The 26,778-nt window shown below is 36.9% G+C and overlaps 1 protein-coding gene across 2 annotated transcripts in view; it reads left to right on the top strand.

Annotated features, from left to right (window-relative positions):
* Positions 1-26,778, top strand: part of GPM6A (glycoprotein M6A) — a 257,248-nt gene that overhangs the window by 119,134 nt on the left and 111,336 nt on the right. Inside the window, exon 1 of one of the 2 annotated variants that reach the window (XM_084758356.1) lies at positions 15,118-15,626. The exons of the other annotated variant lie outside the window; for it this stretch is intronic. Coding sequence (XP_084614482.1) covers positions 15,590-15,626 — 37 coding nt within the window. The 5' untranslated portion in view covers positions 15,118-15,589. Of the gene's footprint in view, positions 1-15,117; positions 15,627-26,778 lie in introns of those variants that run through there. 2 annotated transcript variants of the gene reach the window in all.

The following is a 26,778-nucleotide window of genomic DNA, read 5'->3' on the forward strand; positions in this document are numbered from 1 at the left end:
TTGCTACTTTTTTTCACTATTTGTTTTACCTGAGTATTCCAAAACTCATTTATATATTTAGAACTTAGAAATGTAATTGAGATAAATAGGTACTAATTTTGGTAAGGGATAAGCATTTTGTTGACTCCAATTAAACACTCATTTCAGGGTATTGGGAATTAATAAGAGAAGCCTTCTTATAAAAGGTGTTTTGTATCATTTATAAGTGGCAAAATATTTTTAAAGAATAATTATCTTGTCATGACACAACAAAATATGATTGTTATCTGTTTGGGTTTTTTAAATAAAGTTTTAAAATAAGGTCATAAAGGCTTCAAAAAATTAAACATATACTATGGCACAAAACTTCCCTGCTAAAACTTGGAAAGTTTACAATATGAAAAGATAACATATATCTATATGCTACTTAATAACACAAGACAATACTCCTTGGTGACCACATTTTTTTAAGGAAAACGTATGATGTGAAAAATATAGAACTGATCTAGTAATTGCTAAACCAGTTTACCAAGTCAGACACACTGGCTATTGAGAAAATAAATACAAACTGGTTTAGGGAGAAAAAACAAACCTCTTATGTGTCGAAACGATGCTATTACTTTGACAAAACAAATTACTCGATGAGTTAGGAAAATAAAAATTGCTCTAAACACTAGCCATTCATTATTCTGAGGTTCTTGCTTATCTTTCCCTAAATAGTCTAAGGGAGCAGAATAATAGGAACTGACAAGACGTTTTAGGCTTGAGAAAGGAGATTGAACTATTAAGTGCTACCTATGCTGTGCCAACACCTGTGCAGAACACTTGATCCTCAGCAAATTACTGATGAATAGGTTTTTTTTCCTTTACAAATGAGAGTCAGGAAGGTAAAGAGGTTATAGAGAATGCAGAGGGCTGGCTTGCAGAACTATCATTTGAACTCTGCTGTACCTGAATTCCCATAAACTAACCCAACAGAGCATAGAGAATGCCTTCTACGTGGGGAAAATAATCTAGCCAATTGTTCCCTAAGCTGGCTGATGTAACCAAAGTATTTGCAATCATTTTATTTCATAGCACGGTAGTTGCTAAAAATACTAAGAACTGCGTTCACCATAAAACAGTCCCTAACTGAATGATTTATTTTTTTTTTACTTTATTAATTTATTCTTGTTACATCTCAATGGTTATCCCATCCCTTGTATCCTCCCATTCTTCCCTCCCTCCCATTTTCCCCTTACTCCCCTCCCCTATGACTGTTCCTGAGGGGCATTACCTCCCCCTGTATATGCTCATAGGGTATCAGGTCTCTTCTTGGTAACCTGCTGTCCTTCCTCTGATTGCCACCAGGTCTCCCCCTCCAGGGGACATGGTCAAAGGTGAGGCACCAGAGTATGTGAGAAAGTAATATCCCACTCTCCACTCTACTGTGGAGAATGTTCTGTCCATTGGCTAGATCTGGGTAGGGGTTTAAGGTTTACTGCCTGTATTGTCCTTGGCTGGTGCCTTAGTTTGAGCGGGACCCCTGTGCCCAAATCTGCCTATCATAATGTTCTACTTGTAGGTTTCTAGGACCCTCTGGATCCTTCTACTTTGCCATTCTCCCATGCTTCTCTCATCTCTGAGATTCCATCTTACACCCATCAGGATGGCTAAGATCAAAAATTCAAGTGACACCACATGCTGGCAAGGATGTGGGGAGAGAGGAACACTCCTTCATTGCTGGTGGGAATGCAAACTAGTACAACCACTTTGGAAATCTATCTGGTGCTATCTCAGAAAACTGGGAATAGGGCTTCCTCAAGACCCAGCTATTCCACTCCTTGGAACATACCCAGAAGATGCTCCAGCACACAACAAGAAAATTTGCTCAACCATGTTCATAGCAGCCGTATTCATAATAGCCAGAACATGGAAACAGCCTAAGTGTCCCTCAGTAGAAGAATGTTTTTCATCTCTTAAGCACTCTGTTTAGTTCTATGTTCCATTAAAAAAACTAGTTGCTTGCCATCTTTGTGTTTAATTTTTAAGTCCTTTATATATTTATAAACTAACCTTCTGGCAGATATTTCCCCATTCTATGGATTTCCTCTTTACTGAATTTATTAATTGATATATTTTCCTCTAGAGAAATTTCTAAATTTCATGAGATCTCATTTATCAATTAATTGTTGACTTGAGTGCATTTACTGTTGGGATCCTGTGTAGAAAATTCTTTCCAATGAGTTCAGGTGTTGTTCCTATTTATAGAAAAGCCTTTTTCTCACCATTGGGTTCACGGGGGTTCCCTACCTCTGTGCTCACAGATTCAGGATAATAGGTCTTATGTTGAGGCCCTTGTTTCAGCTGAGTTCTGTACAGAATCTTGGAAAAATTGAGGAAGGAGAATATGATCAAAACATATTCTATGAAAAATTTAAATAAAAAGTAAAGTTTATAATTGTCTATGTACTATATGTCTAAAATATAATAAATACTAATTTATAATTTAAAATAATTATAATTATACTTACATATAATTATAATTATTTATATATTTGCGTAGTAATATACTATAATTATAAAAATAAATATATTTATAATTATTATGTTATTATAATAATTTATAATTAGTTTATAATTGACTATGCAGTACATAATATCTAAAAAGAAAAATAATGAAAGAAAAGAAATTGGATCCTCCCATGTTTAGTGCACTTATATTTAGTATTGTGGTATTTTCTTGTTGAATTTTTCTTTTAAACTTTAGAAAGCATTCTGTTTTTTCAACTTGGCTTGAAAATGTAGAAACTGAAAATGCCAGATTCTGCCATATAGGAAGAGTCTATCTGAGCAGAAAAAGAAAATTTATAACCATTGTTGACTTCTCAAGTCTTTGTTTTGTCTTCTATCCTGTATAGATCATTTAACTGAATATCTTATAATTGGTACATTTCAATGTTGAGATTTTCATGCAAGTCTTATGACTGTGGATATGTTAAAAAGCATCATATATTGATGATAAAAGCTAAAAAAAATCCTCTCATAGTATCACAGAATATTTTACATATATCATTCTGATTTATTTTCATCATCCCATACTGCAAAACCCCATATTGACTTTCTTGCCCATTCCTATTTTGCTGTATAAAATTCAGGAAAGCAGCAATATTACTGACAGAATACATTTTCAGTGAAGATATGTATTAGAAGTAATATTATGATACTATGCACTGTGAACATAGTACATAGTTCAAGAACATAGGTCATCTCTGGCCCATGCTAAGCACTCAATGCATGACTGATAAGTTAACCACTAAAAGGTGATGCCCAAGCAGAATTACCTTGGCTACTACATAGTTTCTTTAAAATAATTAATATAAAATAATAAGTTGTTTAATATTTCAGTTATAATCCAATGACTTTTCAAAGATAAAAGTCTGCAGATTATGGTGATACAATGTCATTCTGTACAAAATCCTGTGAGTTAACATCCATTCTTTCTCCAGAAAATGATTTATAAAATTTAAACTTAGCACACATGATTTATACATATTTAGAAAACCTTTCAGAGCTCTACAAGATAAGTAACACCCTATATAAATGTAGTAATTTATATGGTTTCTTTTCATTACTTTCGAATCTTTCAGATTGTTAAATAAAAATATCATTTAAATGTTTATATACATCATGTATTGCAGGCATTGATTAGTTAGCTTCCTGCTAAGTTTCTGTTACTGAGTCATTTCTGAATCACAGAATATAAAAGATTTCTAATGTACATTAAAATTCTTACAGTTATAGAACTTGGGAGGTCATTTGCTTTTCTAAACCCCGGACTTATAACTTAAAAAGAAAGACTTCCTGCTTTCAAGTTTGTAAATAAGATAGTGAAACACAACAGGTATCTAGCATGGTCATATGGGATCCGCATAAATACATAGTTATTACTAAATAATAAGAGTTAATCAGAAGGCTAAGCACCTCACAGCAAGCTCAGGCTGACTTCATGAGCTGTGAGGAAGAGACAGTGGCCTCTCATGGTTTCTCAATGATAGGCAAGGGAAATTAATACCACACACATTAAAATATTAAATATTGAAAAGGTGTATGATGCCTGTCATGTAAGAGCTGTAGACAGATGATATTGAAATTCAGGCCGTGCAATGGAGGGAAGGATAAATCACATCTTCCTTAAAATTTGTAGTATTAAATGCTAAAAACAGCTTTGCATTTTATCTAGGACAACCGTAGTGGGATGTTTATTGGTGACTAGAGCATGCTGCTGAAAGCCATAAAGAGCTCTTGCAAGCTGATGGATTGTGCAATTGTTTCAAAACCAGGAATGGAGTCAAGTGGTGTTCTGCAGGGTTCACTGGAAACTAATAGCATTGGAGGAGCAAAGAAACTTTTCACACCAGAAGTATGTGCCCTCTTTGAATTTTTCAGTGCCTTGATCTTCCTGAAGTTATGATCTATCAAATGTCTATCTAAGCAGACTATGTATTTCATCACCAGTAAAACTTTCTTTGTAAGACACAGAGAATGTTTTCTAGCTGTTTCTAGAATGTTCAGGACTTGGGCACGTGAGTTCTCCACTTAGTCCAGAACAGATGACAGTGGCTGAAAAGTGGCAATCCTGCAAATATATCAGACATGAGAATCAGTTAGATAGGGTTTGTTTCTCTCAAAAGTCCAAGCTCTCAGCTTAGTCTCCACAGTAGTTGGCAGTGTGTGTGTGTGTATGTTGTTGTTGCTGGAAATTTGACAGGTGGAACTTAAAGGAAAAAGTAATTAGGTCTTGATGAAACTATCCTTAGAATGAGTCTGCATTTTAGGAGTGGGTTAGATCTTGAAGGACTGTAATTCTTTAAAAAAATTTTTTATTAAGTATTTTTTATTTTTAACATATACATTTATATTATTACACATATATACAATAAACTATCTATAGCAAGAAGAACCATGACACAACCAGGAATTATATAAGATTTCTAATGTATATTAAAATTCTTATAGTTATAGGACTTAGGAGGTCATTTGCTTTTCTAAACCCCAGGCTTATATCTTAAAAAGAAAGTGGTTTGGCTATTTGTATTTGGCAACCTTGAAGAAAACATTTTTTCTTATCTTGATGCATCTAAAATTCTGAATGTGAACCAATATCTATCATATCTTGTCATTATCAACTTAAACTTTAATCATTTCTCCGTGGCGGGGTGGCCTTGTCAGGCTACAGAGGAAGAGGTTACAGGTAGTACAAATGAGACTTGATAAATTGATAAGGACTGAAATTCTTAACAACAGCAGATTGTTACAAAGCTAACCTGTTTGGTCTTTCTATACCTACTTCTTGAGGCTCCTACATCTGCTGCCATCATGTGCTGCCCTTTGCGTCGCTGTGCGGAAGTATCTGACTCTGCTCAGAAGTGGCCCCCAGAGATTTCTAGTTTAACTCCTATGTATTTGCTTACACAAAAAAACCCCATAGTTTCTTATTGTTAACCTTAGATATTTTGTTAGGAAAACATGAAATGGAGATTATACATACATATATATATGTAAATGAAAAATGTGTGACACCTAAATAAAAAAATAGTATTTAAAAACACATGTCTCTCAGAAGTAGGGACTGTTCCTTTACTTTGTCCTTTGGAAAACATCCATTGCTTGCTGTTGATTGAGTTGGAAGTTCAGATGTGGCCACAGAGGACAAATTGGAGGATGCGAAAAGTTCCTAATTTGTCAAGCACACTTCAGCACACATCTTCATTCACAAAAGGGACTAGCTGTCTGTTGTACAAGACAAAATATCAAAATGTGCATGGTAAGGCTAAGAGACTTAGTTTTGCTCCTCAGTTCTTCTGAGTCACGCAGTGTCGACAGCTTGGTGCAGGCTCTCTTCTTACCATCTGTATGTAACCTAATACCTAAGGAGATCCAAAATCACTACTCAGAAATTCAGAGGATTTGACAGACTTCCTTCTTTTTATATTTATTCTGTCTTTATCCATTCTATCTTCCCCCTTCCCTCTTCTCTGCCCCCTGTACCTTCTTTCTCTTGTTTCTTCTCCTTTCCTTCCCCTCCTTCCCTCCTTCTCTCCCTCCTCAATCCACTCTCTCTTCCTCTTCCTTGTCCCCCCCCACCTCCTTTGCTTTTCTTTTCCCATTTCTCTTTCTCCTCCTATACTAACCCCCCTCTCTCTCTCTTTCCTCCTATTTCCCTCTTCTTTCTTCTTTGGATTATTTGATAGATGATTTACTTATATGGTTTTCCTATGCAATTTTCAATAGATATGTAAGGTCAGGATTTCTAAACCATTAAACTATGGTTAGAGTGAACGAAGCAAGACTTCATTCACTTGTCAGATGAGCTATAACTTTTCTCTATTGCCATGAGTGTAACATTAAGGCTTTACCAGAAATGATGAAGTGCTTGCATAAGATGCCTAATGACTGGGCAGTTTAAGCAATGAGTGACTAATCCTCTTGCATGAGTGTTACAAAGGCTAAAATTCAACTTAAATTCCATTCACCACTTGTGTAGCCTTGAGGAAGTTCTTTAAAGATTTAAAACCTTTAATTGCTTACATGGCAAAACCTAGTGTTAAAAATTTCAAGTATATTACAAAATATGTTTTTTAATATAAGCCCAATGCTTAGATTATATGTGTTGAGTAGCAACAAACTTATTGTTATTACTTTAAGTTGATAGTATTACATTAAGTCACTTAAATGGGATAGAAAGACTGAAAAAAAAAAGACCTTGCTTTTTATATATTAAAAAACCACTTCTAATACTTTAAAGGAGTCTGTTCTGAATTTTTGTCATATATATGTATATGGTTAATGTGTAAATATTGACTGAGGCTTATATGTTGTCCTTCTATCATTTTGCTACAACATTTCATTTGTTGATGATTTATACAATGTTAATTGTGGATAGTATTTTTTGACTGTACTAAAATTGTATAGCTGATAATCTTCTCATGAGAGTTCTTTGCTCAAACACATAGTGATGATAGTTTATAAAGTCATCCTACATTATGTGTAATAACTCTGCTATAATTTAGCAAATTTTATAGTAATTGAATCCCAAAACATGATTTAGATAGAAACTTATATTGATGGTTAAAATACATGTTCCCAAATTATTATTAAACACTATATAGTAGAGCAACCATAGAATAATTTCTTTAAAAATCAATAGCCAATAAAGTATCACATGGATAGCAGGGTACACAATAAGACAAAGAAAATAAATACAAAATTACCAGGTATAAACTACTTTTCAATTTTAATATGTGATTGACTGTACAGAAATGCTTAGATATAGACATCACTATAATATGTGTTTAAAATATATTTCTACCAAGATCAAATAAAATATTTCATTTCATCAAACAGTGGGAAATTTAATATAAAAGTATTAACAGGAAATTTCAAAATGTGTGGGAAGATAAGCAAAAACAGATACATAAGAATATTATAAAATATCTTTAAAATATACAAGTCTAATATCTATGAAAATGATCAAATAGCTACTAAATGTGATTTAACTTTATAATAATGTACATCATATCTCAATAAATCTATGATATTGACATTAAATGAACTAATACAATTTTCTGTCAATTCTTATGTTTAAAACACATTTCTAGAATATACATGAATTATTAAAAGGTAAGAATAAGGAAATTGTGATCAATTAGGAATGGGCAATGATGGAGATTTGTTCTTCCATATAGAATTTTATAGCTAGATTATTAAAACAATAAAAAATGTTATCAGAAATAATGAATGAACCAATGAAAGAGAAAAGAGAAATCAGAATGTGACCTGTGCATCTTTGGGTGGAAGATGGTCATAGATGGTATAGGGAACTGGTTTACAGAAAATGAATTACTTAGTAAATAGTTTGAAATTATGATCTTCATAAAAATGGTATACACTCAATATATAAATATTTTCACCTATAAAATAAAGAGAGCAAAGCATAAACCACTGCTCATGAAACATGGTATCTTTTTGGCATAATTACTTTAAAGTCAGTGTTTATTAGTTGTATAAAATCATATTTTCATTGAAACATTTGTCATACATTTTTCTTATTTGTTGTTCTACTGATGTGAAGAGACACCAATGATCCTTAAAACAGCAAGCATTTAATCGAGGCCTTGCTTCCAGGTTTAGAGGGTTAGTCCGTGATCATCACTGTGGGGAGCAGATAGGTGGCACTGGAGAAGTAGCTGAGAGCATTATGTCCTCATCCACAGGCAGCAGAGGGGGAGGGAGGGGACGAGGGAGAGAGAGAGAGAGAGGAGGGAGGAGAGAGGGAAAGAATAGAGGAAGGAGAGTAGAGAGAGTGAGATGGAGAGAGTGAGAGAGAAGAGAAGGGGAGGATAGGGAGGAGAGAGGGAGAAAAGAAGAGAAGGAGGGAGGTGTCATGTCTTGGGCTTCTGAAACCTCAAAGTCTACTCCCAGTGACAAACCTCCTCCAGCAAGGCCACATCTCCTAATCCTTCCCAAAGCATTTCCACTCCTTGGTGACTGAACGTTCAACCGTAGACGCCTATGGAGGCTGTTCATATTCAAACCACCACACACTGTTATCAATTTTAAGCACCTTTGTTCCTCATCTGTCCTGTGTCCCATCCCCACTCACCGTTCTTCTTCATCCATAGTAGCACCATCCATCTATTTTGTCTCTATTATAATCTATAATCTGTCTGTGAGAGAAAGTGTACCATATTTGTCTTTTGGGGTTTATCTTATTTTAACTCACTTGATAATATCCCAGTTCTATTTATTTCCTTACAGAAAAGTTAGATTTTTACCTCTGTAGGTTTCTGCTATATTTCACAAATTGCAGAGTTGCCAAAGGAAGTTGTTTTTTTTTTTCCAGCATTTGAAGACAGATACAATAGAAACTATGTTTAGAATTTGTGTCAACTTTTTAGTTGTATAATACATTCATACTGACAAGTGATTCTATTTTAAAAAAGAGATATTTGGGCTGAAGAGTGCAGTCCTTGAATTGCTCTTCTCTTAATCAGTGCTTATGAAATTATAGCTTTCCTACTGTATAGGAATCAGGTCAAACAACCATTTCTGTGTCCTTTTTGTTTTTCTGCTTAGTCTGCGAAATATATATTTTATTACTCTGCCATCAGCACTGCAAAATGGTGTTTGTTACATACAAACATGACACCCCCTGTGAATTTCCATGGGTTATAATTCAAATGGCAAAATATTTTTTAAAGAGGCTGAAAATTTTGAGAAAGTGTACTTTAATTCATTAAGTGCATTCACTCACTGATTCATCAACATTATCCTTCATCCATCCCTTCCTATATATCGAATGCTTACTATATTCTTGGGTAGTGGGTATTATAACATGGACATCATGCTCCTTACAGGCCAGGAGTGAGTGTCAGCAATAGATGCAAAATGCAGTCTTTAAAAAATGACACTGCAGAGGTATGACCTATGACGACTAAAGGGTACCTTTGCTGTAAGTCAAGAAAGCTTTTCCTGGGGATCACATTTCAGCTTAGATGTAAGATATAAGCATGGAGACATGGCATTACTAGAGAAAAGCATTTTAGGTAGAAATAGTAGTAAAATTGTGAGAAATTAGGAAGTGCTTAAATGAAGGATTTGCTGGAGATGTAGATTTCTACCAGTTTCATTTTCCCAGTAAAGCAGGAGGTTGGATTTATCCTAAGAACACTGGGAAACACGTGGCCAGTTGTGAATAGACTATACTATTGTTTTCACTGAATTGGTGGTGAAATCCATTAAAATGCAGCATTAATAAATTTGAGAGACAATATCTTGGTGTGAAAGTACCCAACAGACCAGTAATAAAAGAGGAACAGTATGCTGCATGACTTAGGTAATTTTCTTTTTTCGTTTCCTTTTATTTCTGGCCTCATTTTTTTTTTTTACATTACTTTATATGCATGCCTTTTTCATTCATTTTTTCTCTTTGTTAAATCGAATTTTTTGTCATGCAATATATTCTGTTAAAGGTAATTTCTCATGGGCAAATACTAATGTGTTTCCGATTATCTCGTTTTTAGATTAAAGTCTTATACGGCACAGGCTATATTCATGAATATTCATCCCTTTTATTCCTTTTGGAAAAACTAAGATAAAAATTCATCTCAGAATTAGAATTTTCAGTACAAGCCTCTAGGAATCTTTGGGAGATGGTGCCTAATGAACAATAAGAAAGGTTTCCCCAAGTGCCAAGATGGTAGTGCACTGTATGTGATCAGAAGTGTATTGGTACTTTTGAACTTTTTTTTTCCATATTCAATTTGAAAAGTCTAGAATAATTTTTCCCCTCTTCTTTCTACCTACCCCCTTCCTCGATAACATGTTTTCCTTTGGTAGAAAGTCCTCTAGCAAATCACTGTTAAATCACCTGAAACAGAACCTTCTAGGAGATGATAAAACTTACCTAAAGACTTCCCAAACTGGTTACCCAATATCCAGTGGTTAGCTTTGAAATATAGTGCACATAGCCAAGAAGCATAAACAGTTTACACATTTCTCTTTCTTTTGAAATCTTTCATAGTTAGACAGAGCATCACCTCATGAATGAAATATTTTCATTGGCACTATTTTGAAAAAATAATAGAAATAGGTAGAATAGAAATCTCTGCTTTAAAGTAGAGATTGAAGAGCCTGGCTTGTTGGCACATACCTGTAATCCCTAAACTCCAGAGGTGAGAGGTGGGTGGATCTTTGATGTCCGAGGCCAGCCTGGTCTACAAAGCAAGTCCAGGACACCCAGGACTATACGGAGAAACCCTGTCTTGAAAAACAAATCAAATAAAAAAGTAGAGGTTGAAAATAAAAGCTATATACCATTTGACACTTTCTGCTTCTGGGGTTAACTCACTCATTATGATCATTTCTAGTTCAATCCATTTGTCCACAAATTTCAGGAATTCTTTGTTTTTAATAGCTGAGTAGTATTCCATAGTGTAAATGTACCACAGTTTCTTTATCCATTCTTCTACTGAGGGACACTTAGGCTGTATCGATGTTCTGGCTATTATGAATAAAGCTGCTATGAACATGGTTGAGCATATGCCCCTGTTGTATGTTGGAACATTTTCTGGGTATATTCCAAGGAGTGGAATAGCTGGGTCTTGAGGAAGCCCTATTCCCATTTTTCTGAGAAAATCCCAGATAGATTTCAGTAAGTGGTTGTACCAGTTTGCATTCCCACCAGCAATGAAGGAATGTTCCTCTTTCTCTACATCCTCACCAGCATGTCGTGCCCAAGGAGCATGTCCCATGAAAGTCTTCACTTACCAGGAAAATGGGACAGAGAGGGGGACATTCTATTGGGACTTTAGGTGAGAGAAGCATGGGAGAATGGGAAAATAGAAGGATCCAGAGGCCCTAGAAACCTACAAGAAGAACATTATGATGGGTGGATCTGGGCCCGGGGATCCTGCTCAAACTATGGCACCAGGCAAGGACAATACGTGCAGTACACTTCGAACCCTTACCTAGATGTAGCCAATGGCCAGGACATGCTCCACAGTTGAGTGGAGAGCGTGGACTGACTTTCACACGAACTCTGGTGCCCCATATTTGACCACGTCCCATGGATGGGGAGGCCTGATGGCACTCAGAGGAAGGATAGTAGGCTACCAAAAAGAGACTTGATACTCTATGAGCATATATAGGGGGAAGAGGTCCTCCTCAGTCACAGTCATAGGGAAGGGGAGTAAGGGGAAAGCAGGAGGGAGGGAGGAATGGGAGGATACAAGGGATGGGATAACGATTGAGATGTAATATAAATAAATTACTAAAATAGTAAAAAAGAAAATAAAAGCTGTATTGGTTCATATAATCATATCTCCCTTATGTCTTATTGTGCCCTGACTCAGAAACTGTGAACATCTTTTTTTCTTTCATTCTTTTTGCATTTGCTTTGGAGTAACTAATGTATTGTTTAATCTATACTTGTTTATGATAATATAGTTGAATATAAATATAAGTACATTATATAATTGAGGAATATATATCAGTTGTTAGTATGTGTTAAAGGGAGGTGCACCTAAACTAAAGTTAGGAAAAATGAGGAGGAGTTATCATGATTTTAGACGAAGTAACTAAGGTGTCCTTTAGCTTGCATGGATAAAGATATATGTCATAAATATGTCTCAGATAATATTTCAAGGAATAATCATTTTTAACATAAATTATCATAGTTTTTAGATGTTCATTTATATACTTAAAATACTAAAAGTGTGATCGAGGAAGACCTCCTCCCTCACTATATGGTCATAGGCTATCAAGTCTCATCTTGGTAGCCTCCTTATTCTTTCTTTGATAAGGATAAAAAAAGGGGGATAACAATCGAGTTGTAATCTGAATAAATTAATTAAGTAAAAATAAAGATTAAAAAACACTAAAAGCAGAGTCAGGGAAAATGCAGTTTGTGTAATTGAAAGAATATTTGATGAGGCACAAATACATCATAACTTGTAGATTTGTTGAGTGTCTTAGTTACTTTTGTATTGCTTTGTGAAAACACAAGACACCTTATAAAAGAACGCATTTAATTTCAAACATATGGTTCCAGATTGCCAGAGTCAAGAACAGTCACAGTGGGGACTGTGGCAACACACAAGCAGGCATGGTCTGGAGCCGAAACTGAGAGCTTACACCTTGATAGGCAAGCATGAGACAGGGAGAGCTAATGGGGATTTATGCGGGCTTTTGAACCCTCAAAGCCTGCCCTCATTGGAGAACTTCCACCAACAAGGCCACACCTCCAATTCTTCCCAAAGAGTTCCACCATTTTGGGACCAAGCATTCGGATATATGTTCCCATGGATACCATTCTAATTTAAACCACCACAATGGGAATACAGAGGAAACATCTTTAGCAGTTACTAAGGTTAACGTGTTCTGTTTAGAATTCATAAGGTTAACTTTCTATAAGGTTTCATTATGAACTACTTTTCACATACTTAGATGTTTAAGGGTTTTTAACTTCAAATGACAAAAGATTTATAAAAATGATCCTAAAAAATATCGACCAACCCCAGCTGTCAAATGGGAAAGGGATGATGGGGAATTTGTGTTCAGTGGGTACAAATCTTCACTTTGGGGAAGATTGAAAACTTCCAGAGAGGGATGGTAGAAACAATGCTAGATAAACATCAGTGTGCTGAAAACCCACAAGGGTGTAGACTTCAAAATGGCTCAGCATTGTGTATGTATCAACAAGTGAGTCTTAGCTTGCTTACAGGTTATTGATGTAAGAATAACCCAGGTACGTATGTGTTTCTTCTCATCAATTTGGAAGAACTCCATTATCATCAACATGATAGGATGCCCTGTGTGTTTTAACACAAGTATGATAGGTTTTGTGTTATGAAGAAAACCATTCTGATGAAAAATTGGTGATTATACAAATGTTTATTTCCTTACAGTTTCCAGGAAAAAGAAGTTGTGGTCATCTTTCTATTGATCTTGCCCAGAAAATATTTTTAAAAAACATTTTCTACTTCATTGTCTTTAATTCTTTTCTATTTTTCTCTATGTGCATGGTAAAATAAGAGAGATATGAACTGACAGTGACTTTTTAAAAGAACACTGAAGACACCTGTGATGGACCGGAGTAGAAAGGTAGAACAGTTTTTAAAATCAGAGCACAAGACAAAGAATCAGCTGACGATGTGGGCTTTTCGAGTTTCTTCTTTCTGGATATGGCTTGGGTAGCAGATGTATTTCCCAACATTCAGGGGTAACACATTTCAAGTGCATAGAGAGATTATAAAATACTGTAAAATATAAGACGGTGTTATCATTTGGTGAGTGCTGCTGTTAATAATTGCCCACAGTGATGTTTTCTGTGTCATAAGATGAATAAAGCAGATAAACAAGAGTGGGGGCTCCATCCTCTTCTGACTGTGTGCCAGGATCCATCAGCGCAGAGACGAGTTGAAACAGAGAGAGTGCTGTGTTTTGGCTTCTTTGATTTCCCTTATGGCTTCTCGCTCAATCTGTCCTGAACAAGCAACTGGCTCAAAAATCTTTGAACGCAGATATATATATATTCAGAGAGAGGACTAGAGGCTTTTTTTTTTCAATCACACTTAGGTTAGAATTAAACTCATCTGACGCAAACAATAGAAATAACAACTGATTATTAGAGAGAAGTAGACCTTCATTTATGTAAATAAACTCGAGGGTTGCTCAATCATTTTCCTTGAAATAACTGTTCTTATCATTGAGAGGGTGAGGTGCAATGTGCTGCTGGCAAAAAAGCCTTAAAACCCACATGGAAATTTTCCTGCAACACAAGCGAATGGTAAGGGTAGTGAGGATATACAGTTTTCCATTAAGGGCAAGAGTTTATTCATCCCCGTGCGTGTCTCCACACGCTTGTTTCTCTTGCGATGAGCATGGGCAGGAGAGTCCTCCTCTAGAGCCGACCCAGCCTTGGCAGTGTTTGCTTTCCTCCTGTACCTTTTGTGAAGTAGTGAGACGCTGGTTGTGTCCTGTCACTCAGTAGGTTGAGCCCGATCGCTAATTTACTGCCAGACTGCAGCATTGTGATCTGCATTCCAAATCGGAGTGCACATTCCCATTGCAAAATGCTCTCCTGTTGTTCCTTACCTAGACTCTTTTCGTTCTTTTTTGTCGCCCCCGTTCTCCAATAATTACCCTTATAATTTTTCCTCTCACAAGATTCCCACTTGGAATCGGCAGCTTCTGTGGACTAAACTAATAATAATTTACAAAAACACCGAATAGATTACTTTTTCTCGTTTCTTTAAAAGTCCTACGTCACCAAATAAAATACTTTCTAAAACAAAAGGTTCATATTTATTCCTTTGAAAACCATGTTTTTATTTCTCCTTGATTCTGAAGGGTGTGAACTTAAAGGTCCTATCTTAATAATAACCTTTAACAGACCAGCCTCGAGATAGTCTAATTGCATCCCTCCTTGGCACCTTTAAATCAAATTAACTAGACACTTCGTGAGGAGGTAAAAGGAAAGGGCATTTTTGTAATGAAATCTGACTGGGTGAGGAAAAAAAAATTACTGCAGCAGAAAGACACGACGAGAATCTGGGCTTTCCCACTGTGGTAGAAGGGGGGGGTAATTATGGGTTGGTGGTCCGCTTCACGCTAGGAGGACACCCCTCCATCTGTTCACAGTTCAGCCTGCTTCCAATTTAAAGCTGAGATTTCAACACAAACCTCAATTTCTCTCCCCCATTTTAAATGCAAAGCAAGGCTTGTGAATCCTAGTGTCTCTGCTCCTAGAATTCAGACCACTTTCCACTCCCCCCTCCCAAAATTATCCGGGTGTTTGTTTGAATAACCTGCTTGCTGTGGCACACAATGGGCAGCTTTGAGAAGAAAAATTGATAATCTTCACGGAAGAGTAATTTGAATGAAATTACACTTGACAGCCAGTCTCCAAACAAACAAGAGGCGCGAGGGAGCCTCAGCTAAGCTCCAAGGACTTGCCCCAGCCACTGCTGCTGGAGCTGCCCAGGGAAAAAAGAGCACCTGCTTTTTCAACATCTAATTGAGCTTTTGACTAATTCCGGGCGCCAGATTCTCCCGAAGAAAGCTAGCCATGGAAGAGAATATGGAAGAAGGACAGACACAAAAAGGTACTGTGCTTTAAAGGGGTTTATTTGTAACAGGGATCATTTTGCGCTTTCCTTCTTTGCTTTAGACACTTGCCAGAAAGGCTGATGAATCTTTCTCGCTCGGAAGGCATTTTCCCCTTCCTTTTTCCTCTGCTCCTCACTTGATGAAGTGTCTGTTGCGACTGTTGTTGTCATCTGAAAATCTTCCATGTATAAGTATCTAAATGCATACTCAGGTATGGATGATAAGAGCAGAACGGTGCCGTAAACTATGCGTTAGTCTAGGCTTTGTCAGACTTCGTTTATTTCACGTTTTCATCGTTGTCAAGCTCAGTTCCGAAATTCCAGATTTGAGCCCCAAACACAATTGGTGCACAAGTTGCAGTTAAAAATCTGATGATGTAACCATTATCAATACCTTTGCACAGCCATCTGATAGAACAAAGAGCAACAGCATTTCGTGTAATTTGGTTGGGAGTCATTTAATTTATTTCCTTTTCACAGATGCAGTGTTGTTTTAATTTTTAAAAAGGAGCAAAAGTTTATGGATTTTTGTGGTATTTAGTGATAACAGTTATTCCTTTCTGGTGTGGCTGACTATAATTAACTTATGGCTAATAACACGTTAAATTTCAGATGCACTTTTGAAGCTTTATGGTCATATCTGGCTATATGTGGCAATTTTTAAAAATTAAAATTGGTCAAATGCTGCCCATTACAAACGATTCAAACAATCTTAGGGATTTTTTTTTTTATATACATCGTGCAGGGCTTCAGAGGAAGTTGGTTTCCCCCAGCAGAGGCAGCATTTGCTCTCATGTCTGTGCCCAGGCTTATGTAATATTAGAAAGAACACTCTTTTATACCTTAAGATTAAAAGAGTCAAACTACATAATACACATAAAGAAATAGCTAAGACAATTACTGGAAAAGATACGTTTTCAAGGACGCTTTTAAATGTATATAAATGCATTCTTGATTTAAAACTTTATTTTTTAATGATATCATTGGTAGGTTGGGGGTGCACTATGTGCTTTTTCATATGTTAAAATGTTGAGCTATGCTTGTCTCTAAGCACACACATACACACATGCCTATGTACACACAATACACACATACATGCAAAGGCACACGCACATGCATACACACACACAGGGCACACATACATGCACAGTCACACACACACACACATACACACACACACAGAGAGAAACACACACATCCTTCTGAGCATATATGCTATACACAGATGCACCTGTATTCAGAGGCTAAATATGTAAATGTTTTCTATATGCAATCAAGATAATAGATAAGCTAATGATCTCCAAAGCTTATGTTCTCCCTGTTAAAGAGACATTTAGAGAAAAACATAAAAACCAGCATCACTATAACATGAAGCTTTTACAGTGAAAAATATCAACATCATTTATCATGTGCACCAATTTCTTAAGGGCTCATTAGATATTTTAAAGGGTAAATTTTATTACCAATATCTCTCCTATACCATACTAAACATTTCAGCAGACTGCCTTATTTTATGAATAGATCTCTTATTCTCTATCTTTTATTGTACAACGTCATATTCTTTTTAAGCAAAAAAAAAAAAAAAGACAGTTTCAGTCATTTTAAGTAGACAAATGACATTCAGTACACTAAATAAAATCTTAAGTTAAATTATGGACGTTGGTAACAGGTTGAATGTTTCTCAGTAAGCCATGTAGAGGCAGGAACAAGAAAAATGATGTAATGATGTTATGATTTTTCCCCCTCAGGCCATGCTAAAAATCGTTCATAGAGGGGAGGCAGCAGAGCACTGGCAGGAGAACCTGCCACAGTAGATGTCTCATAATTAACATATGCACATGTAAATCATCAAAGTGGAGGAAATCAGTGTTAAAAAATCTGTATGGTGGACTATAAGCGCATGAAGATTCTAAGTAAAATTTCTACGAGTTGGCTTGTTTACTTAATTGAGGAAAAGATTTAATTCTCTTCATTCCTGGGTAGATTTTTTTTTTCTCTTCAGCTGTACCCATGACATTTTTTAACATGTTCGATGCTGGCATGTTATATTTGAACAATCTCTACAGTAACGGGGAAGGGACCATTGTGAATTCTGTATTGATCGATGCCAGAGGAACCATTTGATTACCAGATATTGTCATTGGAAAAGCTTTCAGAGTTCAGGTGAACAGAATTAATGATCCAGATACTGTAAAGGAAAGGAGCCGTTTCTGTTCCCTCTGGTCCTGTTCTTAAGTGGCATAGGATTTTCAGTACAAATTCTGATACGAACATTCTCTTTCAATTGAAAGACATTTTCCAGTCCTTCTCACCATTTAATGTCTTTTATTGTACTTAATGATATTGCTTCTTGGCCAGGCTGTTTAAACCAAAGACAACATGATTATATTTAATAGATAAGCATTGCACCAAATGAACATTTGAATTAAATTGCAGAGTGTGGTAACAGGTTAAATGCATCTGAGCAAGCCCCAGCAGATGCAGACACCAAGAAAAGTGATGTCATTATTTGTGATCCTCTTTTCCACCAGTAACTTTAAAAATCATTTTCCTTCAGCATAAACTATTTTTCCTTGCCATAAATTGGAAAGATTTAAATGTGTTTCAGCATTTGCCCATAGAATCTTTTAAATTCCACTAGAATGTACAATTGAATCGAGTAGGTTAACTAAATATATCAGGGAAGTGTATTTTGTTGATGGTGAAGGACTCATAAGGGTCCCCATAAAAAAAAAAAAGTTTGTATTTGTATGCTCTTCCTCATATGTTGTCCTTAAAGGCAATCAAGAGAAGTGATCATTTTTATCCTTATGCATATTCAGATCTCGAAAGTGAATAATTTAAGAGTATGGGTGAGTTCAGCAGAATTCTGTCCAGCCAGTTCCTGCGTTGCTAAAATTTTAAAATGGAAGTCATTAATCTGTTGCGCCAACCTTTTCTTCAGCCTTCACCAACAGTATCTCATTGCACTGAAGGGATTCTAACATGTTTTAAAAGAAATGTCATTTTTTATAAAACATGCTCTCTAAATAAAAGCTAATTCTTTAAACATATGTTCAGCCACAGGAACAATGTCCTAGAATTAAGTGGAGGAAGCATAAAAGGATACTATTTTGAGCTTGGCGTTTGGACATGGGCATAATAAGCCTAACATAATTGCCTCCAAAGGACTGATGGTGCCACATCATGGCATCAAAGGCTCCTGGTTTTAGAGAGAGGTTGAACAAATGTTTTTTAAAAATGACTGTTTAGAAGGCAAAATAATATCCTCCCATTTGTGATTATGTTTATATAATTTCTGTTACTTAAAATCAACTGTATTGTGATGTAAGTATACATGTTGACCAACTACTTCAGTCTGAAAATGTTGAATTGGAAATTTCAGAAATAAACATCATAGAAGTTTTAATTTTTCTGCTGTTTGGGGAGTGTGAAGAAAGTATGTTCCCTCAATCCATCTTGTCTAGTATATGAATCTCCTTTTTTCCAGTGTTTCCATGGTGTATATACCACCTACCCATTAATCATTATCTTTTTTTTTCTCCCCGAGACAGGGTTTTTCTGTGTAGCCTTGGCTGAGCTGGACTCACTTTGTAGACCAGGCTGGCCTTGAACTCACAGTGATCTGCCTGCCTCTGCCTCCCAAGGCGTGCGCCACCAGTGCCCGGCCATTAATCTTAATGTACTAGCTGTTGAATACTGGATATTGGTTGTCACAATACCAGATTGCTTGTACCCAAGAAACCCCTTATTTTGCTTCCTCTCAAAGATTAAAAGTAATAATGCTGGCAACTTAGAGAACGCAAAGAAGTCTCTAAAGGGCATTTTTAAAATGAAAGGTGAAAACTCTTTTAACTTCTTTTGATATTCCTAAGATAGATGACAAGCCGGGAATCGTCTGGCTTTGTTGTTATCATGACACTTAAAAAAAGTATTGGTTATGGTAAATGTTAAGTTCTTAGTCCTTTATTCCACCTCATTGCATATGCATTATATCATTTCACGTTATCATACAGATAATGGTGAGGATAGTACACTAAGCTATTCTGAGAGAGACACACCCAGAGAAACACTGAAATCACACTTTTATTGCAACATGTCAATTGTTCCATTATATTCTTAGTTTTCTGAGCTTATTATTAGTTGTTACTCTCTTACTGTTCCTTATTTGTTGATTCCTCCACCCCCCCCCCCCAAATATAAGACTCACTACTGTCCATGGCATCAGATGGCTACTGGAGCTCTTATAATATATATACTGTCAATAAGAGGGACTATTGGGCTGGGGAGATGGGGAGAATGCATGCTGGTGCAAGCATCAGGACAAGAGTTTTAGTCCTTTGCATCTACATAAAAGCACAGCATGGCATACATGCCTCTAACCAGAATATTGTGAGGTAGAGGCAGACAGATGCAGGAGGCCCTCTAAAGCACGAACCTCAAGTTCAGGGAAAGTATATCTAAATGGAATGAGGCAGAGAGTGGTAAAGCAAGAGACTTGACAGTGCCTCTGCCTTCTACGGGCATGTGCATCCCCCATACATTTGCATACATAAGCACAAACCACACACACACCATCAGTATCAACGCATGCACACGCATGTGTGTGCACGCACACACACACACACACACACACACTTGAAAGGGGATACAGAACATATCTTTATTTGTAAACATGCATTTATGCCATTGACATTTTGTTAATTTCTAACAGGAAAATATATAAGTAGTTTAAGAGTTTCCAGTAATTAGTGAATTAGTAGGTGCACTTTTAAGTATGCAAATAAGTGGATGACTCTTACCTTGTAAACAATTTCAGCTAAGACATTCCTGAATTAGGAGGGCCTCACTGAGGGAGTCTCATGAAACAATGGGTAGGGGAATGGATACACACAAAAGAAAGCAGCCACAGTATGACTCACCACATTCTCCTATTGTAACACATCTGTGCCACATGCGTCTGCTCTCAGCTTTCAAGATGAACCAACAACTACAGACTTTCTGCTCAACACTCACGCCTGTTTTGCCACCTCAACAGTGACGGTCTTTGGTGACCTTCAAATTCTGTGTCACTGGTAGAAACAAAAGTTCAGATCAAATACAAATAAAGCCCAGTTTCACCCCTTCAATCCCCGTCACGCACACATTCTTAATTCTCATCTCAGTCCACCAAATCCAGCTAATGTGTGTCAGCATACCCTAAACATCTTAAAGCCACCAACACATGAAAGGACAGGGTCTGAGTTCATTTTTTTTTTTTTGATTCACTTTCAATCCTAGTATCTCATAGTCTCATAATTAAGAATACTGTAAAATAATTATTTTGTTTTTATTCTTCCATTATTGCCCTTCATTCAGCTATCCAAAACAAAGGTCACAAAGTTGTTCTTCCCAAACACATTTTAAAATTTATTTATTTATTTATTTATTTATTTATTTATTCACTTTACATCCCTATTGAAGGCCCCTCCCTCTTCTCCACTCAGTACCACCTTCCCACCATCTTCCCCTTTTCCCCTCCCCTTCTCCTCAGAAAATGGAAATCCTTGCCCCACCAACCCTACTGGCACACCAAGTAGCATCAGGACTAAGTGACCCTCTTCCACTGAGACCCAACAAGGCAAGCCCAGCTAGGGGAAGTGATCCAAAAACAGGCCACAGAGTCCATGTCAGAGACTGCCCTTGGTCCACTTGTTAGGAGACCCACATGAAGAGCAAGTTGCCCATCAGCCACATATGTATAGAGAGCCTAGGTTCAGTCCCTGCATGCTCTTCATGCTCTTTAGTCTCTGTGAGCCCTCATAGTCCTAGGTTAGTTGACTCTGTTGCTCTTCTTCTAAAATTCTTGTCCCCTCCCAGTCCCTCTATCTTTGCCCTAACTCTTCCACAAGACTTCCCAAGCTCCCCCTAATATTTGGCTATGGGTCTCTGGATCTGTTTCCTTCAGCTACGGGGTGAAGACTCTCAGAGGACAGTTACGTTATGCTCCCTTCTGCAAATAGCTGAGTGTCATTAATAGTGTCAGGGATTGGCTCTTCCCAATGGGGTAGGTCTTAAGTTTGGCCCTTCCCTTAATCTCTGCTGCATCTTTATCTTGCACACCTTGTAGGCTGGGTAAATTTTGGGTTGAAGGTTTTGTGGGTGGGTTAGTGTCCCCCTCCCTCCACTGGAAGTCTTGCCTGGCTATAGGAGGTGGCTACTTTAGTCTCCATTTCCTCCACTGCGAGGAACCTCAGCAAGAGTCACTCCCATATCCTCTCAGGAGGCTTCCCTGTCACAGGTCTCCAGCTTGTCCAAGAGACATGCACCCCGCCCCTCATCAGTTTTCCTTCTCTCTCCCAGCCTTCTCACGTCTGACCCCTGTGCCAAACACATCTTTGGTTAAGTCATTACCTTGTTCAGGTTTCAAGTGTTTTTTTTTTTCTTGGGGAGATGTTAGTAAACATCTGTTCTCCCCAGATAGGGCACCAAAGACAGACCCAAGCAATTACTCTATCCCCCGGGAGCTTGGTGAACCAGAGAAGTTATTGGGCTTACACCAAGAGTATAAGTGAGGTGTTACTGACTGATACCAAGTCAGCCACATAACTGAAAATATGCACTTATATTTGATAAGTAACCTTATAATTATATTCTACATTATACATGCAGATACACCTACAACTGAATAGGAGTCTGACTAAAATTAGGCTAAAAGAGTGTGTTTGAAAAGAGTGTGTTTTGTTGTTTGCTTTGGTTTTTGTTTTGTTTTTTGCTATTTTTTTTTTTGTTGTTGTTGTTGTTTAGTTTCGTTTTGAGACAGAGTTTTGCTGTGTAGCCTTGGCTGTCCTGGACTTGCTTTGTAGACCAGGCTGGCTTCAAACTCACAGAGATCCACCTGCCTCTGCCTCCCTGAGTGCTGGGATTACAGGTGTGTGCCACATACCCAATTTGAAATGAGTGTTTTAAAAGGATTTTTTAAATTGAAAGGTGGTTTTTCAACATTCCTGATAATAAGATGTATGAAAAGGAAGGTGATTTTAGCTTTACCATACTAGAGAATATTACTGAACATAATTGCTTACTGATGCCCGAAACAGACATTAGCCTTAGGACTTAACATAAATTAACTCCTTGACTCTTCACAGTAACTTTAATTGGTACTTATATTGAGGAAACTGAAAATCAAATAGGTTAATTAACTAAACCCAACTCACACAGTAGATAGTAGTAGTGAATCTCGGTTCAATACAATCACATTTAAGACCAGAATCTGAACTTTTAAACACACTGTCAATAGTTACCTATCTGTCCCATGGCCTCCAAAGTGACTGATTCAACCAGGTACTTCTATCAGATGCAATTAGATTTAACTATGTCCCTTTTCTATAATTTAAGACTATATTTTGTACTCTTTATTTTGGTTTGTGATCACTTACAAAAACCCCTTACAAAGACAAAACAATTTTTACATGGACCATCAGCCTACCACATGAAAAGCATAATTGTTATCTGAAAAGATGGGCTGAGTAACAAAATAATTCACACATTGAGACCCAGGAATGATAGTTCCTGCTTCATCTCTTTATTTTTTTCACACATCTTCAGAACTGTTGTCCATGTCTTAGTGAGTCTGAGCAAGGTTTAATTGTCATTATCAAATCAGCTCGAACAAACGAAAGTCAACATTAGTTAAGGGGTTTTGTGGAAAAAAATAATCTTGTGAAGACTATATTTAGTTTACCTTTGTGAGTGGTAGCTCCCTAAATGTATTCTTAATAGATAACTAAATTTCAAATTGACACTACCTTTTAGCACATCCTTGATGCTTTGAATTATTTCCCTGCTTTATCTTTTATTTTCAAAATTGAATACTATGGTAACACCCACCCCCAAGATAACAGTGCTTACAAATAAATACTGATGGTATGAAACTTTCCTGACTGTTCATGACTGAGCTGCCATCTCAGTATTTAGTTGACAGGCCTCCAAATCCACCGTAATTTGTGTGTTATGAAGCACATAAAAAAGTATGTCCTGTAACTTGATACCACTGTATTTACTAGTTGAGTGGGCTTTACTTGGAATGTTGTTGTCTACGAAATTAATTTTCCTTCTACCAAACATGACTCTAAGACAGTGGTTAGGGAGGAAGTCGTAATATTAATTTAACAGTAATTCTCAAAGCATGTGCATTCCCATAGCTATGATAGTTGGTTTCATTTAAGCATAATTTTTTTTGTGTGAGTTTTATCCTATAGAATTTTACTACAGCAGTTAATAGTTACACTTTTTTAAAACCAGGTTACCTTTTCTCCCTGAGCTCTAAGATCCTCATTGACAAGTTTCCAATATCTTTTTAGGAGGATTGGGGCAGGTGTTTTATTGTGCACAGCCAGCTCAGTAAAATGAATGTCTGTTCACTTTTTCAAGTGAAAGGTATTAACATTACTTCATTGATTGCATAAGAAGGACTAATCTGAAGTATATAAGCTTAAGCACCTGTGTAATATGTGCAGTGTGAAAGACTGAGATAAAGTGGTGTGCCTTAGAAATTAATTATTCCTTTATTGACCAGAAGACAGAGATCATAGTGGATTCCTAGCATCAAGAAGATAGAATGTCAACGTAGGTCTCCCTTTCTCTACACCCCTCACTCCTGCCCTGCCTCAGCACATACACACCTCTCCTAGTTTTCTAAATACTAATAGATTTTTTATGATGATAGAAAACAGAATACCCAGCATCCCTCATAACAGATGCTACAAGTGTGGAATCCTGACACTGCAAAATCCATGCTTTCCCATGTGCTTTAAGATGAGTTGTGAACTTTTGTCTTAGATAGTCTTCACCTGAACCATGTTTCTTTATTGATCTATAAAACCAAGGAAGGCAGATGATAACTGAAGGGTTTTTCTCTAATAGTGAATGGTAAGTGTAATTTTTATCTCAGAATAAAACTGGTCCATGACTGGGGACCATTTGTAAGGTTCCTTGAGGAGGTAATTTATAATACCAACATATATGAGACCAGAAAACAAAAGAAGGATGGCTGTTGGCTTTAAATGTTCTGTATTCCTCTAGAAAAGAAATTCCAGCATGTTATTAAAGCACTAGATGCTGTCATAACCAGATTACTTTCCAAAACACATATAAAGTATGATGAACTTCAGACTATTTTTAGACTGTATTTCAACAAAATAGAGGGCTGTGATGAGTTCTGTTCTTGGGAAGAAGGATGCTACACACACAAAATACTGCTAATGTTGTTCCCTGTTTTGGAATATATATTCTTTTGCTTTATTTTCAGGATTAGTTTTCTAATGTTTTTATTATGTTTGGTGTTACGGCATCAAATTTAATTAAGAACAATTGAAACTACTGTAGTTTCTGCACATAAAAATGTGTCAATCAGATTTGTCATCCATTTTTCCATTCCTCTCATCATAACACATTGAGGCTATTTTAAAGTAGCTAAGCAGTCTCCCTAGAGAACAAAAAGTAAGAGCTGAAAGATAAATCACTTTTTGAGTTGTCCCATTCTCTAAATGTTTACCATTTAATACAGACCCTATCTTATTATTCATCCTTTTATGGGTGTTATTTCCTGTCTACTTTTTCAAAGTACAAACCTCTTTTCTTTTTTAAATTTATTATAATTTATCCATATTACATCTCAGTTGTTATCCCCTCATTTTCATCTTCCTATTCCCACCCTCTCTTCCTCTTCTGCCCTACTCCCTTCCCCTAGACCTCTGACACAAGGGACCCTCCTCCCCCACACACATGACCACAGCCTATCAGGTCTCATCAGGATAGCCTGCGTCCCCTTCCTCCGTATGCCTCCTGTAGTGACCAAGTCCTGTGCACCAGAGCTTATGTTAGTGGCAGTCCTGCTTCCCCGACAACCATGGAGAACGAGCTGTCCACTGGCTATATCTGAACCGGGGTTCTAGGTTCACTGCATGTATTATCCTTGGTTGGTGCAGCAGTTTGTGCAGGCCCTCTGGGTCCAGATTCACCAGCCTTGGTGGTCTCTTTGTGGGGCTCCTGAGCCCTCTGGATCCTTCCACTGCCCGCCCTTCCATAACACTCTCGGTATTCCACCCAGAGTCTAGCTGCCAGTCTCAGAATCTGTCCAGTTCCCCTGCTGTGTGGAGTCTCTCAGAGAACATCTATGTTGGGCTAGTATCCACGTACAGGTGAATATATACCATGTGTGTCTTTCTGGATCTGGGTGTCCTTACTCAGAATGATCGTTTCTAGTTCCATCCATTTGCCTGCAAATTTCAAGATTTCCTTGTTTTTAATAGCTGAATAATATTCCATTGTGTGAATGTACCACAGTCAATTTACCCATTCTTCAACTGAGGAATGGGTATGTTTCCGGATTCTGGCTATTATGAATATCTGCTACGGACATAGTTGAGCAGATGTGCTTGTTGTGTGGTGGAGCATCTTTTGTGTGTGTGTGCCCAGAAGTGGTATAGCTGGTTCTTGAGATAATACTATTTCCGAGTTTCTGAGAAAGCTGGAAAAAAGTGGTTGTTCAAGTTTGCACTCCCACCAGCAATGGAGGAGAGTTCCTCTTTCTTCACAACCTCACCAGCATGTGCTGTCAGAATTTTCAATCTTAGCCATTCTGACAGGTGCAAGGTGGAATGTCAGAGTCATTTTGATTTGCATTTCCCTGATGAGTAAGGATGTTGTTGCACATTTCCTTAAGTGCTTCTTGGTCATTCAAGATTCCTCTGTTGAGAATTCTCTGTTTGGCTCTGTACCACATTTTTTAACAGATAATTTGGTTTGGTGGTGTGTAATTTCTTGAGTTCTTTATATATGTTTGATATTGTCTCTTTGTTAGACTTCTTAAAGGTAAGGATTGTATTTCTTTATGAGCCCAACTAATAAAATAAGCCTCTTTATGAAATCTGGTCATGATGAAATGATAACAGAGTGAGAAGAAAGCAGAGGAAGAAAGAGAAGAAGAAGATAATTTTACACATCTAGAAAAAAGGAAGAGAGAACACATCTTCTTCCAGAGACTGTTCTTACAAATGAGCCCAAAACTTAGAATATTGCCTTGACTCTATTTTATGCCATTAGACTTGAACTAAAAGACTCTTTTTTTCTTCAGTGTGATAATACTCAGCAGTTTGATAGCCATTTT

This window comes from Acomys minous (assembly GCF_964271855.1).
Source record: "Acomys minous genome assembly, chromosome: 15".
Lineage (NCBI taxonomy): Eukaryota > Metazoa > Chordata > Mammalia > Rodentia > Muridae > Acomys > Acomys minous.